The sequence below is a fragment of the Hemiscyllium ocellatum genome, chromosome 18, assembly GCF_020745735.1.
Source record: "Hemiscyllium ocellatum isolate sHemOce1 chromosome 18, sHemOce1.pat.X.cur, whole genome shotgun sequence".
Taxonomy (NCBI): Eukaryota; Metazoa; Chordata; class Chondrichthyes; order Orectolobiformes; family Hemiscylliidae; genus Hemiscyllium; species Hemiscyllium ocellatum.
In genome coordinates, this window is record NC_083418.1 from 37578745 (window position 1) to 37599751 (window position 21007).

A 21007-nucleotide genomic window follows, 5' to 3' on the forward strand; every position below is an offset into this window, starting at 1 on the left:
TGAGAGGGGAAAGATATAAAAGAGACCTACGGGGCAGCCTCTTTCTCACGCAGAGGGTGGTACATGTATGGAATGTGCTGCCAGAGAAAGGGGTGGAGGCTGGTACAATTGCAACACTTAAGAGGCATTTGGATGGATATATGAATAGGAAGAGTTTGGAGGGATATGGGCCGGGTGCGGGTGTGTGGGACTAGATTGGGTTGGGATATCTGGTAGGCATGGACGAGTTGGACTTAAGGGTCTGTTTCCATGCTGTACATCTCTATGACAATGGATTATTAGCCCATGGATGGCGCAATTTGTAATTTCAAAAATCTCAAAGTGAATTAATACGTCTGGAAGGTAATATAATCCATCTCATGGTGACCTCTAACGTGTGTCACATATAGGTGTGGCTCAAATGCTCATTTTAATGGTAGAGTCGGTATCTGACAGTAACAAAAAGTGGGTTTCCTCTAGCATAACATTTTCATCTGGCAGTGCAAAGTCTTGTAATCCTATGAATTGCAAGCCAAGTTTGAGCGAATAGAATGAAAGACACTGAAGTGAGTTGGGAACATTCTGAAAGGCATGTGCCAATTGTTTCCACATGCTTAAATGCTGCAATATGTTCCAGTATTTTTAACTTAATATGCAGTGGTTCATCGTGGAGATTAGTCCATTAAGTTGAGCAGCATTTTGTGACTGGTTATGTGCATTACAGTATTTTTCCAACATAGGAGGTACCATTTATAGAATGAAAAATGTTACAAAATGTCACGTCAGTTTGTGCTGTCATCATTTCTACTGTGATTTAAATTGGGTGCTACAAATAAAATTGCTTTTGAAACTTGAAAAAATCACACATTTGCAAAACTTCTATACTTGAAGGAAATACCTGAGTACCTTTTGTTGATCGATAGCCCTCTGCTTTGAAATTGACACGAGTTCCTTCTGTTCTTTCCTTCTTTGAGAATATTGTCCTTTATTTTGGAATGCTGTAACATTATGAAAATAATGCACTGCAAACCCAAACTGTGCAGGAAAAGACAAAAATCCCATGCAATGTTGTATAAGAGTCAGGAGTACAGTCTGAGAGTCACAAATGGCCCAGCTCTCCAGACACTTTTCGAAGAGAAGGTCCGGAGAAGGAAGGGATATGCCAAGCCAAGCATATGGCAAAATGGAATTGTTGTGGAGGATCAGCCATGATAATGTTTAATTTGGTAGATCAAACTGGAAGGACTTCTACTTCTTATGATCTTAAGTTTTGCAACAAATCCATTGCACATAATAATATTATTGCCAATCCAGTTTTTGCTGCTTAAGTAAAGCAATTTATCCACTTTAAAAAGTGGTACCTTCTGGCATACTTCTGTATTGTATGTTGCTACATTGTGGTTCTGGACTTGACAGCAAAGTAAAAAGAATAAATGTATTACATTTCAATTTTTTTTTTAAATCAAAAACAATATGGCTCACTTTTCAAATATCCGGCAACCTGGTTGTGAATTACACATATTGAGCAGAAAGAGAGGGGATTTCAGACTTTGTTACCAAGCATTTTCATTGTAGTGAGTGCTGGCCAGCGATAGTAATAAGATGACAGCAAGCCTGACTGGAGCATCAGCAGAGTGGCGGCACGGTGGCACAGTGGTTAGCACTGCTGCCTCACAGCGCCAGGGACCTGGGTTCAATTCCTGCCTCAGGCGACTGACTGTGTGGAGTTTGCACGTTCTCCCCGTGTCTGCGTGGGTTTCCACCGGGTGCTCCGGTTTCCTCCCACAGTCCAAAGATGTGCGGGTCAGGTGAATTGGCCATGCTAAATTCCCCGTAGTGTTAGGTAAGGGGTATATGTAGGGGTATGGGTGGGTTGCGCTTCGGCGGGTCGGTGTGGACTTGTTGGGCCGAAGGGCCTGTTTCCACACTGTAAGTAATCTAATCTAATCAGAGTGCCAGCAGCCCTAGCGGGGAAAATAAGCAAACCCGAGAGTAGTGAAGCGGACAGTAAGAAAATCCAAAAGTACACAGATGGATTTTGGACAGAATCAAATTTAATACAAAGAAGCATGAAATACATTTTTTGAGAGAATGATGAGAATATAAATGAGTTGGTACAGATTGTGGAGCAGGGATACCTAACCGGCCATAAACATAATCTTTGATATCAGGTCAAGTTGTAAGACTATTTGAAAAAGTGCATGAGACATTAAGGATGATCAATAGAGACAAAGAGTATGGAAGCAAGGCATTTATGTTAAACCTTTACAATTCACTCATCAGGCCTCAGCTGGAGTATTGTGTCCAAATCTATGTACCATACCTTAGGAAAATCTAATTTAAAAAGAAATTTGGGATTATCAGCACCCTCTTCTCATACTGTATAAGTTAGTGTTTTCTTTTAACAAGTCTGTTTCATGCATGGTGATGGGTACAAATCAAAAACCTTTAACCACTCACTTCTGATTAACAATGTTTAAGTTCTGGACTTCAGTTATATGGAGAGACTAAAGAAGCTGGTATTATTTTTAGTAGAGCAGAGAAAATAATGTTTAAAATTTTGAAGGATTTTGACAGATTGAGAGAAACTGTTTTTAGTGTCAGAAAAGTTGGTAACTATGCACACACTTAGAATAATTGGTAACAAGCCATATAGTGAAGAAAGATATTTAGCAAGTTATGATTTGAAATCTTCTACCTGAAAGAGTGAGGGAAGCAGATGGAATATTGTACTGATGTTGAAATAGGAATTAGATAAATACTATACCTAGAAAGAAAATTCATGGAGGAATACAAGGATAGAGCAGGAAAGTTAAGCCAATTGAATAATCCTTTCAAGGAGTTATTTTATCTTCTTCTGATGTACCAGGCTATTCAGAACAAATGTAGTTGAGAAGATTGCTGTATTTTTTTGTATTCATAATTATCTAATAATTAGAAGGACAACCTAATCTCTCAAAATTAAATCCTATTAAAGGATCAAATGCAAAGCAGGAATTATGAAACCTGAAAATGAGACCTGTTGTGCCGCAGAAAGCAGCAATATGGAAGCCAGATGCCTTTGAGGAAGTACACACTGTGCTCGCAGTGGCTTCCGTTGCTCCCTGTGCAGTGTGCTGTGTGTGGAAGGTGACATGCAAAGTCAACGCTTGGAATACAAGAAGCATCTGACATGTTGCAATTAATGTTTTATTAGAGGGTAATGGTTTGAAAGGGTAATACTGAAGAGTGCCTTAAATGCTGCCTACTTTAACAGTCATTCTGACTCCATGTTATCCTTCAGACGATTGACTGAATTAATGTATTTTACAGTGAAACACAACAGCATACAGTGAAAAGCTTTCATTTGTTGCCATAATCCTGTGCCATTTTGATATGTTAAAAAGAAGAGAAACTTAAAGGATATAGCTGAAAGAGAAGTCCAGCTCAGAGTCACTATGACCTCACACGACCCAGCTAACCTTAAAATTGCTGATCCTCAGGCACCATCTTTCACCGCTGGATGCTCGTCATAATCTCTTTAACAGCCTACCATATCAATGTAACCTGTACCCAGTTGCTATCCTGCAAACTAAACATTTTGTTTAAAAAGCAAATCTTTTTGATTAGACAATATTGTGTTTTCCTTTAGTATGCTAAACCTATCAAGCTGTATATGTACCTGCCAGGAAGGGTATGGTGACGACAAACCCACCAGACAGCTCATACAACACAAGGAGCAATGGTGAGGATTCAACTTGGAACAACCATGTCATCATTCAGTCCTATAGGCTGATGTGACTCACAAATTCCAAATGTAAACCATGTAAATCCATTGAATAAATTCACTTTTCACCGCAAAGGACACGTGTTCCCAGTTGCCAAGAGGAACTCAGCACCAATGTCTTTTGGACAGCCAGGAAACCAAATTGCAAATGAGATGATTTGGATTCATCTTCGATTGCAATGAGATTGGGAGTCCTCTAGAGTATTTTTGGAGACCTGCAACCAGGCCAGGATTCATATCTGAGCTCACCAGGTAGCAAGGTCATTCCACTAATTCCACTACCTGTGACACAGATCAGGACCTGAATGGCATACAGGCAAATACAGGTGGTAGTGCCGATTGAGATGCTAGCTGCCCATTGACTCACTACATGCTGATACCAGCTCCAGTGTTAGTTTTTGCTAGAGTCTGAATAAGCGATGGAACTTCCTCTTCAACGTTGGGCTGTTGCTCTCTCCTCTTCCTCCCAGTGCTTTTGTGGTCAGGTCAGCAGCTTCTGGGTGTCTGAAAATCAGACGGGAAAAGTTGGGTGGAGAAATGCGAGGGGACAAGAAGTCCTTGGTGCAACCATCAGCAAATTGGTCATCATGCTAGATAATAGAACAAAGATGGAAGTGAAGATAAGGGGCAAAAGGCAGCAATATACTGACAATGTTCTGAAACATGCTGGATGCCAAAAGCATTACTGTACCAAAAATGTGCCATCTCTTCTGTATTTTGGAACCTACAGGAGCCATTGTGTCCCACCAGTTCTGCTCTGCTTCCGTCTATTGTGTGCCACATTTTACAACAGTAACAAGGGAAGAATCTTACTGTGCACTGGTTAAATGATATGACTACCATGGCTGAATAGCTGGAGAAATTCTGACAAGCAACAGGTGGTGTGAGCATTGATAAGTATGCGAGGGTGAGGAATATCTCAGTGTTAAGTCCTCAGTATTAGGTATTACTGATGGATGAGTGAAGGGGCTATAATGCATTTGGCAGCATGACAGGCTGGAGAATGGTGGGTAGAAAATGTTGTGTGAAGATACATTCAATGACCTTGACTACATGGATCATGACTTTAGTTTTGTATTGTGACAGCTTCCAGATTCTCAGGCACAAGCTAAGAATTTAATTATTCTCTCTTACCATCATCTTGAAAGCTACCCCCCCCCACCCCCGCTTGTTTGCAATGACATCAATTTTAATCAGCTACATTTTATAATTTCATGCAGCTTTCCTTATATTACCTTAAAGACTAGAATGCAATCCCTGCTGAGTTCAGCTGAAAGGGAGACACAGCTCAGTGGTACAAATGGGGAAAAGGGGCAGCAGGGTGGCTCAGTGGTTAGCACTGCTGTCTCACAACACCAGGGTCCCAGGTTCGATTTCAGCCACAGGCAACTGACTGTGTGGAGTTTGCACCTTCTCCCCATGTCTGCGTGGGTTTCCTCCGGGTTCTCCACTTTCCTCCTACAATCCAAAGATGTGCAGGTTAGGTGAACTGGCTATGCTGAATTGTCCATACTGTTAGGTGCATTAGTCAGAGGGAAATGGGTCTGGATGGGTTACTCTTCGGAGGGTCGGTGTGGAACTGTTAGGCCGAAGGGCCTGTTTCCACACTGTAGGGAATTGAATTGAATTGAATTGAGTAAGTAACACCAAACTTGTGTGCTACCTCCACATCAGTAGATGCAACAGGTGGCTAATTACGCCCCCCTCATTTGAATAAAACCATCAGGGATCTTGTGGTGCAGTGTCAGGTCCCTGTCCTTGAGCCAGGAAACCCCAGTTCAAGTCCTAAGTTGCATTAGACATGTGTTATTACTTTTCTGAACAGGTTGATTAAAACTATCCAAAGAAAACATACAGCGTAATTTTTAGTCCATCTGTTTAGAACAAATTTGATTTGCTTTGTATTATTTGGATTTCTATCTCATCATTTTTGTTCTATTTTGTATCTTTAATTTAGTACCTTCTAAATTACTGTTTACTTGAATATATTTAATTTGGTGATGCAATAACATTTCATTTCGCTGTTCCATTTGATGTTGGATTCAACTTGTCCCATGTGTTCATTGGCTAGGATATTGGTATTAGGTGCTGAAAATGTGTTGCTGGAAAAGCACAGCAGGTCAGGGCAGCATCCAAGGAACAGGAGATTCGACGTTTCGGGCATAAGCCCTTCTTCAGGAATCTTCAGGATTCCTGAAGAAGGGCTTATGCCTGAAGCGTCGAATCTCCTGTTCCTTGGATGCTGCCTGACCTGCTGCGCTTTTCCAGCAACACATTTTCAGCTCTGATCTCCAGCATCTGCAAACCTCACTTTCTCCTATTGGTATTAGGTCTACTTGTCACCATTTAATATGTTCTTTATTATTACCCAAGTTTCCCAAACCATGCAATACCCTTTTACACTGTATTTGTGCGGAAGAATTAAAAATAGTCATAAAGGTGTAGTAGGTCACCTCTTTTCCTAAAATCAAGTTTGTATCCATAAGTTTATTGTTCTGGAGACGAGTACTATGTGTGGAGCTATTTCAGAATTTTGTTAAGTTTGGACAAAGATGTGCACAGAGAAGCTGTATGTAAGAATGAAGGCCTTTCTGTTTTTTTTTACAGAAATGAAAGCATGTATTATCAGTATCTTTGATTTTCAGGGGAAAGAGCTATTCCAGACAGAACAAGAACGAATGAATGAACACTATCGACGTGAACAAGAACGTCAGGAATTGATGCATCAGAAAAAGATAGCATTGGAAACCAACAAAATTGTAAAAGAACAACAAGAGAAGGAGAGGCTGTGAGTGGAACATTTTTCCAATTTTATTTTCTAGAGTATGTCAAGACCAAAGTCAGGTAATGCCCCAGTCAGGCACCATCCCCTTGAGATATGTCTTACTGAAAGAATTATTAAAAAATCTGAATAAGATAATATCAACATTTATCTTATAATGAGTCAGCCTTTCTTAAAGTCTGTCACAAAATTAGTCAAGCTTCTTACAATATTGAGAGATTCTAACTTATTGACCAATTGTCAACTGAGCTAAGACAGAGTATTTAAAGTGCCTGATCCCTTTATATTTATTTTTACCTGTAAACAGTTATGCAAAGTAATTTTTTGCTATTAAAATAGACAACTCCATTCTTTATTAATGAAATTGTTAATAGTCTTCATTATTTATATTGTCATAAAGAAAATAAAGAGAAAATAACAAAATATCAAAAACGTTAAAACTTCAGGATGTCTTAAATTGCTACAGCCAATTCGGTACTTACATATGTTATTCAGTGTTGGATAAATTGCCTTGTACCATGCTAATGATTGGATAATCCTTTTCAATGATGTTGTTTGAAGGATAAATACTGACCAGAATAGAAGGAGATTTTTTTTTCAAACAACTCAATAGTATCTTGTATGTCCTTTTGAGAGGGAGATGGCATCTCAGTTTGATAGCCCAAAAATAACATCTGCAATTTTCCAGTACAACTCCATTTGTGCAGCACTGAGTTTTACAGTTACTGTATGCTCTAGGTCCGGGTCTTCACTCTTGGTTCAAGAGCACAAAGTCTGCATGTATCCCTGCTCTGCAAATCCAACAGAGAAAACATGACCCAAAAGGTTGCATTTTAATTCCAGGGCAACAGGGTTGTCTGGGAGTTGGGCTGAGTGACCCCAGATGAAACGTTATGGCACTGGATATGGAGGTGGGCTGCATGGAAGGCCTGCCTTAGAGCATAGACACAGTGTTGAAGTTACAAGAAAAATGACTAATACAGAAAGAAACCCCCCAGCATGTATCCCTCACATACTTCAGTCCCCATGCTCCATCCATATCAATCTAAACAACCTCATGTCCTCCACCCATTCCTATTACTCCTCATCCCCTCCATTACAACTTATGTACATCTACTCCATGGCAACCTATAGTCTCTATGTCAATCCTTGCCTACAACCACCTATCCTTTTGGCACCTTATCTCTCTGAAGAACTTAATCTCATTTGAAAATGAATGTTCCTATTTTATATCCACATAGAGCTGTCAAGCAAACTGTTCACTTGACAGGCATTGTGCTATAATAATAAGTTATAAAATTAGTCATGCAGTACAAATCTTATAGGGATGGCCCTCAGGTTTATTTTAACCAAGCGAAGTAGAAAGCATTGTCTTTTTTAAAACTCCCTGCTGGAAACCCAACAGAGCTAAATCCGTTCATATCATTAACAGTTCCAATGAGCTTTGCCGGTTATTTGACACATTAGCCATTCATTTACAAATTTGACATTTCAACCTTACATCTTCAAAAGGATACTCTAGCTATCGAATGAATTCACAATGATGGGAATTGTTTTGACAAGGTCATTCATTCCTGATGAAGGGCTTTTGCCCGAAATGTCGATTTTACTGCTCCTCGGATGCTGCCTGAACTGCTGTGCTCTTCCAGCACCACTAATCCAGAATTGTTTTGACAAGGTCTAGTCCACACACTTTGGGTTTCGGACAATTACCTCATCAAAATCATATGAATTGAGACAGCTGCCAGTTGGCATGGACAGCTACCAATAGAAAACAGGGATGTGCAATTTGGAATCTTCTGCTGTACCCCCTTCCTGCAAAAGTGACATCGGCTGAGTTTTTCAAAATTGGACTTCTACCAGAATCTTTACATAGACTAGATTAGATTACAGTGTGGAAACAGGCCCTTCGGCGTAACAAGTCCACACCGACCCGCCGAAGCGCAACCCACCCATACCTCTACATTTACCCCTTACCTAACACTACGGGCAATTTAGCATGGCCAATTCACCTGACCTGCACATCTTTGGACTGTGGGAGGAAACTGGAGCACCCACGCAGACACGGGGAGAACGTGCAAACTCCACACAGTCAGTCGCCTGAGGCGGGAATTGAACCCGGGTCTCTGGTGCTGTGAGGCAGCAGTGCTAACCACTGTGCCACCGTGGGCAGCACTGTGCCACCATGCCGCCCACTAGCAGTCTCTTTTTATGTGTGAAAATTCAGGGGCCCTTTTCTCAGGATTGGAAGTTAATTCTGTAACTTGTTTATTTAGAGGTGTGAACGTTCCCACAGAAACATAGCACTTCCATTAAAAGTTTCATTTCTTTTAAATTTTAACCAGTTCATTGCTTTGTTTAATGTGAGGTCCAGCCTTCAGGCAAGCTGAGTGAAACGGAGTTCCAAACTCAGATCATGTTGCAACTGAGACATTCTAATGTTGCATGCGTAAACCTATACTCAGGAATAAGACCCTTCAGAATATTATTATCCTATGTACATATGATAACCTGAACTTAAAATAGTATAGTCTATGTAATACTCTAGAATAGTATATAAAATAATTCTTAATGATCCAAATAAAGATTGCTATGTTATTGTTACTGTACACAGAACCAGATATTCCCAGGAACATGTTAAATGCATGAAATAACCATGATTGTGGTTTAGTTAGTTGGCCACATAGAAAAGATTCTATAGCATTTAGGTTTTTATTAATGTTACAATTCCAAATCATGTGATCTTGTTTGTCACTTTGAAAAGATCAATTCTAATTTTGTTTTTAGAATCACCATCTGTTTATGTGTTAAAATTAAAGTGATATCTTTTCAGTGTAGGCTTAGAATTAAGTGCTGAAGCATCACATTTCATGCTAATGTAGGTTGTTAAACAATTCATGAGTTGTATCTTATTGCACTTTTCTGTTTCAGTCTATCTGGATTCGGCAAATAATATTGCTTAACTTAAACTAGTTATTAAGGATGAAGCTGTCATGTCTGTCCTTTATTCCATTTAAATTATAATATTCTCTCTGAAGGCTGCTGCATTGTTTCTTAGCTGAGCTGAAATCTTATTTCCAATACATAGTACACAGCAATGAGGAGTTAGCCAATGTCAGAGCCATATTTTATTGTTAGATTAAACATTAATTAATTTAGTAAATTGCTGTGCTAATTAGATTGTGCTCTAGCCTATCCAGCTTCAATCTTTATCTTGGTCAACAAACAAACTTCTTTCTGTTAACAAACTAAAGTGCCTGTTAAGTTGAATCATTGGATCGGTAGCATTCTGTAACCTTTACCTTGCTGAATATACAGGACTTCCATGCCACTGTGTCCAAGAAATCAGGATTAACTTTCCAAATGATGCTGGATGCTTGATCTCAATTGCAGGTTCGCAAAGAGATCAAAATAGATATACATCTCCATTACATTGAAGGGAACATCAAATGGACTATTAGATCTTTGGCAGTCTGTATCACACTACTTTGCAAATGACATGTACCTGAGAAAGAGGAAATGGGGAAAAGGAGGAAACACTTAAAATATATATCCTCAAAAGAAATACCATGAGAATTTGTAAATTATCTGGGAAGCTGAGACAGGGATTGAATGAAAATTTCTTTAATTTTGCATTTGAATGTAAAAGAAAATTTGAGAAATTCCTTGGCCAATGATATCATGACTGATTTTATGTTACCAACCTAGGGATTTGGGCAGCTCGATGGCTCAGTGGTTAACACTGCTGCCTCTCAGCACCAGGGTCCTGGCTTTGATTCCAGCCTCTGTTTGCGTGGAGTGGGAATATTCCACACCATGTTTGTGAGGATTTTCTCCAGGTGCTCCAGTTTTCTCCTATAGTCCAACGATTTGCAGTTTAGATGGATTGGTCATGCTAAACTGCCACATAGTGCCCAGGGATGTGCAGGCTATGTGGGTTAGCCATCTTAAAATCTCCATACGGGGTTATGGAATGACGTGGGCCTGGGTGGGATGGTCTTCAGAAGGTTGGTACAGACTTACCAGGCGAATGGTTTCTATCTGTATTGTAGCAATTATATGATTCAATGAAAATAGTGTTGTCTTTTTAAAACAATGTTTCATGTTTTTAGAAGGAAATTAGAGATTTCCCAGAAAACCGCTGAAGAGCAAGAGAGATATCGCAAGGAAATTGAACAGTAAGTGTTGTGTTTAAGTACTGGTCCCTTTTGCCTTATAATAATTTTCAGTCAAGTTGTCTTTACATAGATAAGGAATTCCATCATAAGGAATTTCCAAGATTGATTAAACTTGACTAAATTGGAAGATCAAACTAATGCCAGGACTTTGTAGCCTGGTTTTGTATTGAGGCTTAATACTTGTCATGTTTAGTCTTGAGCAAAACTTATTTGTCTTCTTTACCTGTTTTCTGTAAATATTTTCCTCTTGTTTCCTGAACACGTTGAGTTCTTATTGAAGTACAGTTCCACAGAATCAGAATGCTTATCAGTGCCTTCCTCAAGAATCCATTCTTCATTTTGGTATCTAGGTGGTGAACGTTGGCAGGTGATTAATCCGTAGAGAATACTGTAACAGAATTGAGTACCCTCATCCAACTATGTGTACTTTTAGTGAGATTCGGTGGCTACTGGACCAAAAATGGTATCTTGATTGATTTTCCCTTATTAATCTAGGTGTTCTGCGACCAAGTATAACATCTCAACACACCAATCAAACTGCAATCAACATAGATGGCAGATTGAGATTGAGTCAATCTTGAGCCGTATGACTCAGTTACTCACGCCCTTAACTGTTTGAGATATTTAGAAATTTAGAAATCTTGGAGTAATAATTTCTGTCATTTGTTTTAAACTCAAGAATTATCATTTGCACACTGTATGAAATAATTTTAGTTTTAGAAATTAGAGTAAAATTTTAGGGCAAAACCAAACAGCTGAATAGTGGATTGAAAACTGATGATGCTAGTTAGATTTTATACTAAATTGTGGGGTTCTTGAGGATCTTATGGTTCAGTGGTAATGTTCCTATCTCTGAATCAGGAGGCCCAGGTTCAAGTCCCACCTGCTCTAGTCTTCACTGCTGGATTCCTTTTCTGACTACAATCTGTAGAAAGATGAGTTTGCAATACTCGTGTAACTCATTATAGAGCCATCCAGCACAAAAACAGACTTTTCTTTCCAAATTGTCCATGCTGTCCAAATTTCCTAAGCAAAACTAACCCCACTTGGCTGCAATTAGCCCAAATTCCTCTAAATCTGTCTTATGCATGCACCTATCAAAGTGTCTTTTAAACATTGTAATTGTCCCTGTCTCTATCACTTCTTCCAGCAGTTCATTCCACATACAAATCCTCTCTGTGTGGAAAAAGTTGCCTCTGAGATCCCTTTTAAACCTTCCTTCACGCACCTTAAAAGTATGTTCCCAAATTTTGAACTTTCCCACCCTCGTGAAAAGACTGGTGCTGGACTGTTTGTGGATCAATGCATGATGAATTAAAAGATTTCTGCTGAATAGAGATGCATTGTGCAACAGCTCTTTGCCAAAGCTGAGAAACTGAAGGAATGAAAATCAACCTTCCATATCTTGGGAGAAAAGATTGGTCTAGTCACTGTTGATAGTGATAGAGATTTGAAAAACTTAACTGAACCATATATCCATAGTTACAGAAAGATTATAAGAGATTGAGAGTAGTTAAGAACATTTTGCTGCTTTTTAATTTGATACTTTTCTGACTTCTGATGCATTATTATTTAGTGGGAGTATGCAGAGAATATAGAAATCAAAAATAGAATTGTTATAAGAGTTTTGAACAACCAATTTTATTTTGTCTGGTGTTGAATTCTGAAGTATGATGTATCTGAGTGCTCAGGTTGGGTTATGTAATGGGAGATCATTAAAGCACTGATTCTGTATTCTAATAACTGAAATCTGACAAATTGAAAAAATAAATTCGTGCAAACGTCAACTGTTCCTGCAACTAGCAGTCAACCAATTGGTTTTGTGTTGAGAGCTCATTGTTCAATCATTCTGTATCAACAAGGAAGAATAAAGCCATGGAGAGACTTGAAATCAAGAATGAGAATTTTAAAATAAAGGCACCCCTCAGACTAGAGCCTTTTTTTAACAAGTACATTCATTGACTGTGTGCGGCACTGGCTGAACCAATATTTATTGCCCATTCTTAGTTGCCTTTGAGGAGATAGTCGTGAGCTGCCCCTTTGAACTGCAGCAGTCCATCTGCTTTAACAATACCTATGATTCTTTTAAGGAAGTAGTCCAGGATTTTGACCTAGTGACACTGAAGGAAATGCAATACATTTCCAAGTCAAGATGGTAAATGACTTTCAGGCATTTGAAGATGGTGGGATTCCCATGCCTTTGTCCTTCTAAATGGTAATGGTCATGATATTGGAACGTGATGTCCAAGAAGTTTTGGTGAATTTTTGCAGTATATGTTGTAGATGGTACACACTGCTGCTCCAGAGCGGTGGTGGGAGTGAACATTTATAGCCAGTCAAATGGGCTGCTTTGTCCTGGATTGCATCCTACACTCATCCATGCAAGTAGACAGTCTTTCCATCACAAGAGGTTTGAATTGTAAGTGTTTCATTGTCTTTGGGGTGTCAGGAGGTGAGTTATCCACTGCAGGATTCCTACTCTTCACCCTGCTGTTGAAGCCACAGTACTCTTATGGCTAGTCTAATTAAGTTTCAGATCAATGGTATACTCCAAAATATTGATAGTGGAGGATTCAGTGATAGGAATGTCATTGAATGTCAAGGGGTGATGGTTATATTATCTCCTGCTGGGGATGGGCATTGCCTAACACTAGGGAGGGAAAATGTTTCTTGCAACTTATTAGTCCAAACTTGATTATTGTCAAGGCTGAGTGCCCCTGGCAGAAGACAAACTGTTTGTTAGTGAACGACATGACATAATTACTATGCAAGTGCTATTTGACAGCACTGTTGATGAGCACTTCACCACCTTACTGATGATCGAGAATAGAATGATGGGCCAGTAATTGGCTGCATTAGATTTTCCAGCTTCTTGTGTATAGGACATGGGTGGGAAGGAAGATGGATGATGGGACAGTGCAAAAGGGCGGTGCCAAGATTTTTTTAGATTAGATTAGCCTCCCTACAGTGTGGAAACAGGCCATTTGGCCCAATAAGTCCACACCGACCACCTGAAGAGTAACTCACCCAGACCCATTTCCCTCTGACTAATGCACCTAACACTATGGGCAATTTAGCATGGCCATTTCATCTAACCTGCACATCTTTGGACTGTGGGAGGAAACTGCAGCACCTGGAGGAAACCCACGCAGACACGGGGAGAATGTGCAAACTCCACACAGTCACCCAAGGTTAGAATCGAAACTGTGTCTCTGGTGCTGTGAGGCAGCAGTGCTAATCACTGAGCCACCGTGCCACCCCAAAGGATCATTCCACATCCGGCAGAGATTTTCAAGCGCATCTAGACACCTCAGCTAACTGTGTCCGTTGCTCTCGATGTGGTCTCCTCTACATTGGGGAACAGGATGCCAACTTGCAGAATATTTCAGAGAATATCTGGGGCACACACACCAAACAACCCTACTGCCCTGTAGCTGACTACTTCAACTCCCCCTCCCACTCCACGAAGGACATACCAGTCCTGGGCCTCCTCCACTGCCAAATCCTTGCCACCCGATGCCTTGAGGAAGGGCGGCACGGTGGCACAGTGGTTAGCACTGCTGCCTCACAGCGCCAGGGACCTGGGTTCAATTCCCGCCTCAGGCGACTGACTGTGTGGAGTTTGCACGTTCTCCCCGTGTCTGCGTGGGTTTCCTCCGGGTGCTCCGGTTTCCTCCCACCGTCCAAAGATGTGCGGGTCAGGTGAATTGGCCATGCTAAAAAAAAAAATTGCCTGTAGTGTTAGGTTAGGGGTATGGGTGGGTTGCGCTTCGGCGGGTCGGTGTGGACTTGTTGGGCCGAAGGGCCTGTTTCCACACTGTAAATCTAATCTAAACGCATCTTCTTCCACCTTGCATACCCTCCAACCACATGGCGTCAACATACTTTCACCAGTTTCCTCATCTCCCTTCCCCCCACCTCATCACAGATCCAACCCTCCAACTCAGCACCACCCTCCGGAATTGTCCAACCTGTCCATCTTCCCAGCTATCCCCTCCACCCTATGCTCTGATCTATCACCATCACCCCTACCTACATCTACCTATCACTTTGTAAGCTACCTATCCCCCAGCTCCCCCCTCCCATTTATCTCTCAACCCTCTTCCAACCACACACCCCCCCCCCACCCCGCCTCACATTTTTGATGAAGGGTTCATGCCCAAAACATCAACTCTCCTGTTCCTTGGATGCTGTCAAGAGTGTGGTGCTGGAAAAGCACACGTTGATTCTCCTGTTCTTTGGATACTGTCTGACCTGCTGTATTTTTCCAGCACCGCACTCTCAGTTCTGATCTCCAGCATCTGTAGTCCTCACTCGCTCCTACGTAGCCATGACAACAGTATATGGGTTGAGGAAATAATTTTTTTATTTTTTGCGTATGGCATTAAAGTTTCTACAATGCAAGTTGTTTTCATTTCAGTTTCTATTTTTATTTAGTTTTTAGCGTGTACAGAAATTACTTTATGTTCTTCTATTATTTTGATGTACTAATTTCATTCATATGCAAGCACAGGTTGTGCGAAAACCCATATTTGTGAAAGCACAACTGTGCTGCATTGTCCAGTTCCTCTTTCACAGTGGCAGATAGAGGATGCTTCATCCCATGGGGAAAAAGCTTCCTTTAATACCAATTAATATTCTGTAGACTTGTTGCTTTCAGAATCTTATTGCGTGATAAAGTGATCATTGAAGTTTGTTGGGAGAATTATAAATACTGACTGTAGGAAACTAAGGTTGGTAGATTGTTATTCATGAAGATGTTGTGAACAAGCTAGATTTGCATAATGTAGATTGCAATATAACACTAATATTCTGGAGTGAATATTCTGGTACTCTTGAAGGTCACATTAATTTAAGAAAAATCATGCATGTTTAAGAAGCTCAGGAAAACAATCTATGAACTTATATTGACATATTGAGTTTGAGTAAAAATAAAACAGCATATCAAGAAACCAGCCATGATATAAAAACATTGCAATGTAATTTCAGGTCACACCAGACTGCATTTGATTACAATTTACAAGCTACTGAAGCAGAGAGCTGTTGTTTGGCTGCAGATTTTTGCACAAATTATTCCCCTGCTCTCAGTCTGGCACAGATGATGTATTTGACTGGAGCGTATTCATTTATGCATTTCCTTTCATTGTTTAGTATAAAATAACCACAATGAGAACAGGGTTTGAAATGATGGGTGAAAAATGGTAGTGTGAAATTCAGTTTTTAACCCAAAAAATAGAGCACAAAAGTGAATATTAACTTAGGCAGTGATGATGTAAAATCAGCTGATTCATTTCACTAGATCAATAGAAGACATTCAGCTGAAGAGCAAGATGTGTTAGTACTATTGTAAATATCCTTTGAGTGTTGGTTAGACCACTGACCTGAAACATCAGGGCGAAGCATGCATGTCAAAAGTGTTATTGATACAGCTAATTTAATGTTCTGGTTTTACACACATCTCTTACGGACCCAGATGAAACATTGTTGAAATGAATTAAATAAATCTAAGGAACGGTTCCTGAAACATCCCTAATTGCGATGCTGGAAGAATGCTGCACATCAGTTCAGAAGATTAAATTGATATGTTTACAGCCTCTTTGCCCTAGAATTGCCAAGCTTCTTCCTGAGATGCCCATCATCACAGATGCTCTTTTTGAGACAGTTATTCCATACCGTGTGAACCAGCTGGATAAATTGGACACAGCAAAGCTATGGATCTTGGCAATGTTCTCTCTAGTACTGGAGATTTATGCTCAAATAGAACCACCACATGAACTTTGTCGTAGACATTAAGGAAATGACACATGAAGCATAAATATCTTACTTCTCCCTTCCCCATCAGAAGGCACAAATATTTTGAAGCAATTGTTACAAACCAGGAGGTGGAAAGGAGAATAGAACTGCTAGCACTAGGGAAGCGGTACTGGGTGAATTGATAGAAATGTCCCCGATAGTGCAGATAGACTGCACCGATCATCTGAGAGAATCCCACTCCGCCATCTCTAATCCTGTGTTTACCATAGCTAATCCACATAGCCTACACACTACAGGGTAATTTGGCATGGCCAGTCCCGATAACCTGTATATCTTCGGGCTATAGGAGGAAACCTATGCAGACACAGGGAGAATGTGCAAACTTCATACAGTTGGGTCCCAAGTTGCTGTGAGACAGAAATACTAACCACTGAGCCACCAAGCTGCTGTGCCGTTTTCAGATGGATTTCATCCTATGGTCTTAAAAGAGGTGGAGATGAGGTCATTGATGCATTGATGTCAATTTTCTAGAATTTGCTAGATTGTTGAAAGGTTATTTCAGCTTGTAAGATAGCAAATATAACTCCTCTATGCAAGAAGGAAGGCAGATAGGAAACAGGAAACTAGAGCAGTTAGCTTAATATCTGTCATGTGAAAGGTGTTAGAATTGATCATTAAGGAGATTCTAGCTGGGTGTTTAGAAAAATCAGAAAAGTAGTAAGTAAACTGAAAGAGGCAGCATGGCTTTGTGAAAGGGAATGTACATATAAGCAATCATGTAACTTTGGAACACTCTGTCTCCAGAAGTTGTTTGAGATGTGGTCATTGAATATTTTTAAGGTGGAGGCAAATAGATACTTAGAAGAAACAAAGGTTAGATTAGATTCCCTACAGTGTGGAAACAGGCCCTTTGGCCCAACCAGTCCACACCGACCGTCTGAAGAGTAACCCATCCAGACCCATTTCCCTCTGACTAATGCACCTAACACTATGGGCAATTTAGCATGGCCAATTCACCTGACCTGCACATCTTTGGACTGTGGGAGGAAACCAGAGCACCCAGAGGAAACCCGTGCAGACATGGGGAGGATGTGCAAACTCCACACAGACAGTCACCCGAGGCTCGAATCGAGACTGGGACCCTGGTGCTGTGAGGCAGCAATGCTAACCACTAAGCCACCATGTCGCCCGGTTATTGGAGATTGATAGGAATGTGGAATTTGAGATACAAGCGTTATGATTTGAGTAGTAGACTTAGCATGAGAAACCAAATGGCCTACATCTGCTCCAATTTTATATGTTTGTAAAACTTACCAGAGATATACCCTGTCTATAAACAGCAAATAAATCAAATCCAAACAATGGCTGTCCCATCAATCTACTCTTAATATCAACAAAGTGATAGAAGATGTCATTAACAATGCTATCAAGTGACAAATACTCAGCAAGAACCTCCTTTGTGATGTTTAGATTGGGTTCTGCCAGGTGTCCACTCCAGATCTTATTACAGCCTTGGCCCATGCATTGCACTGAAGAGTTGAATCTCGAGGGTGAGAGTGGTTTACCTTGAGATCAGGGCAGAATTTCATCAAGTGTGCCAGTAAAGAACGTTTTATAGAATTGAAGCTAATAAGAATGGCTCCAATCAATGGAGAGCTTCTACCTTTCTGCCATACAAAAATAAAGCTATTTGCATCATGTGGTGACATTGAGAAATAAATGTTTTTTTCTATCTCAGCACCATTAAACTACTTTAAAGTGATCATTAAAAGTAACATTCATCCTTGTTGGCCAAATAAATGAGTAAATTGTTAACCAATACATTGGAAGTAGAAATCCCAATTTCAACTCTGTGCATATGCATAGTTTGAGTCACATGTTTCATATTTTTAATTTTCTTTGGTGGAGTTCCATCTGACTTGCATGATTATTGGCCAATCTGCCAAGTTTTAAATTCCTATTGATGCGGAAGAGGACAGGTTCACTTTTTAGTTGGTGCTCTTAGCTCAGGCAGGTTCTGTGATTATTGCATTTGGTTGAGAATTTTTCAAATTCCCTGCTCATAATGCAATCTTATTGATCCCTTGTATCAATTGCAAGTGGTGTACAGGATGCCTACTAAATGACAAAATACTTTCCCTGATTGGACTAATACAATAACAATAGTCCTATGAGCCAAGTGTTCAAAATCCACCAAAAGCTGTGAAATGGTCTTGGCATGAGTTACCTGCCTTCAGGTGACATATGAAGAAAATTTCAGAGAAAGAAATAATGAACAATAAATAAACTCAGCTCTGAAGATGGAGCTCTGGTTCCTCTCCACACATGCTGCTAGATCTGCTGCATTTTTCCAGCAACTTCTGATTTTGTGTCTGATTTCCAGCTTCTACAGTTTTCTTTTGTTTTTTTTCTGAAAAATAAATACCTGGATTTAAATTTTAATATGTATGTTTGACACTTGGAGACTGGCTTGTCAGTTAATGCATTACTTTGATTGAGTGGCTTACAAGTTTCCCTCAAGCCATTCATGACGTGGAAATATATCTTTGTTACTGAATCAAAATCCTGGAACTCTCTCCCTAACCATTATGAGAATACTAACAGCAAATGGACTGCAACCATTCAAGAAGACAGCTTACCACTATTTTCTGAAGGGCAACTAGGGATAGGCAATAAATACTGGTCCAACCAGTGACTCCCACATGCCATGAATAAATACTTTTTAAAATGTGTTATTTACATAATTGCATATATACTGGGAAAACAAGCAGAAAGAAAAGTGCTAGGTATAATCAACTGGCATTCTCAATAGATGTCAATGTTCATATTTGATGTCATTCCTTTCTGGATGAATAGTGACTAATAGTAAAAAGTAAAGACTAGTTAGACAAATTGCAATTATGTAAATCATTAATTTCTTAACGAATTGCACAATGGCTTTCTCTCTTGAAAATCTCTAGGTTAAAATGCCTTGCTGAGGAAATAGAACTCATATTTAAAATCATACAAGGTGATGTGCTCAGTAATTAGAAAAAAGATTTTTTAAACTTTTTTTTAATCACGCTGTTCTATGACCTTATGTATTAAGCTCAATGCAGTTCACCTGCATAACTCTGAAACTGCTTCAATTTGTTGACACTCTTCATTTTCAGAATAAATGCAGACTTCTTGTCTAATTGGAAGCAAAGATTTGAGTAACTATTGTATCTTACAGGATAGAAGCAGAGGAACAGAAATTTAAAAAGGAATGGGACGAAGACTGGGGACAGCGAGAACAACCCAAAAGTCCGAAATCAGTTAGCACCGATGTTTCCCCTCACCCACCACCAAAAACTAAAAGTAAGATACTGAACAGCAATACATTCACTCCAAACTTTAAGCTACTATTCATGTTTTGTCAGCTACCTAGAGTATATTTCATGTTGTAAAAGTCTCAGCAAGGAATCCAGATGACAGCAAGTTATTCTTATGAGAAATGGAGCAGTAGAATCTGTATAATAGGATAAAAAAAAGGCAGTTCATGAAGCTCACATAAGTGTTTCAGCTGTCTAGTTAGCCAACCCTAGGAAGATGACAGGACCACAAAAATTAATTGCTTGAATACAGCTTTTAATTTCCATGCTGCCTAGCTTTTGCTGAGGAGGAAAGAATTTAAATTCCGCCTTTTAAATTTGATAAAAGACCCATCAATAGACTGCTGTGGAGTCAACCAACCATCCATTATGTCTTACTGAATGGCTTGCTGAATTCCAGGGCAACTAACCAAATATTATTTCGGTCCCACAATCTTATTCATCCTTTGCAGTCAGTTTTTTGTAAAACCATGCCTCAAAGCAAATAGGGTTTTAGACTGAGACCATATCCAAAAAGCAGGAAAGGTCCAATGGTTTACATTTTTCCTGTGGGAAGCAAAAATGCTTTTGACCCTAAAAAGAAAATTACCTTCTTTTGATACTTTCTTCAACTGTTCCTCTTTTTTTTCCCTCTTGCAGTGGCAAAGCAGGAAATATTGGATTTTCCCATAAGATGACCTAATATTGTTGTTGGGTCTTGATAATCTAATCCATGTGCAACAAAGGACCCCACTAGCTTTAGCCTGTGTCTTTATCTTGTCAAATGAGTACAAAAAGCATCAATGAGATTCTCATATCTTTTGTATCTTTGCAAACAATCTTACAATTGTTTGGGAATTATGGGGAAAGAAATGGAAACATTAGAGAGGTGATTGTCAAACTAATTGTCATGGGCAGTCCTGTAGTGGGACTTAAGCATAGAACTTCTAGCTCAGAGACAGGAGCAGTGCCTACTGAGTTGCAAGACTTCCTAGGTTCTTATTGCTAATTTAGTCTCCTTTGCATCTATTTTCCCTCCAGTTAATGTACATATTGCAAATCAGTTTCAGTTCCTGTCTATCACTCTGATTATTCTGTATTCTAAGCACAATATTAAAAGTTACTTTTTTTAACAATATGAAGGATCCTTAGCATTTACTGAAAATGTGATCACTAATTTGTCAGAAAAAGGCCCAAAAGTAGCATATTCAAAGGT

At 39.7% G+C, this 21007-nt stretch overlaps 1 protein-coding gene across 1 annotated transcript in view; it reads left to right on the forward strand.

Moving 5' to 3' along the window:
* ush1c (Usher syndrome 1C) overlaps nucleotides 1–21007 on the forward strand; it is a 218925-nt gene that overhangs the window by 86477 nt on the left and 111441 nt on the right. Inside the window, exons 12-14 of the mRNA XM_060838636.1 lie at nucleotides 6391–6533; nucleotides 10640–10705; nucleotides 19674–19798. Of these exons, the coding sequence (XP_060694619.1) occupies nucleotides 6391–6533; nucleotides 10640–10705; nucleotides 19674–19798 (334 nt within the window). The remainder of the gene's footprint in view (nucleotides 1–6390; nucleotides 6534–10639; nucleotides 10706–19673; nucleotides 19799–21007) is intronic.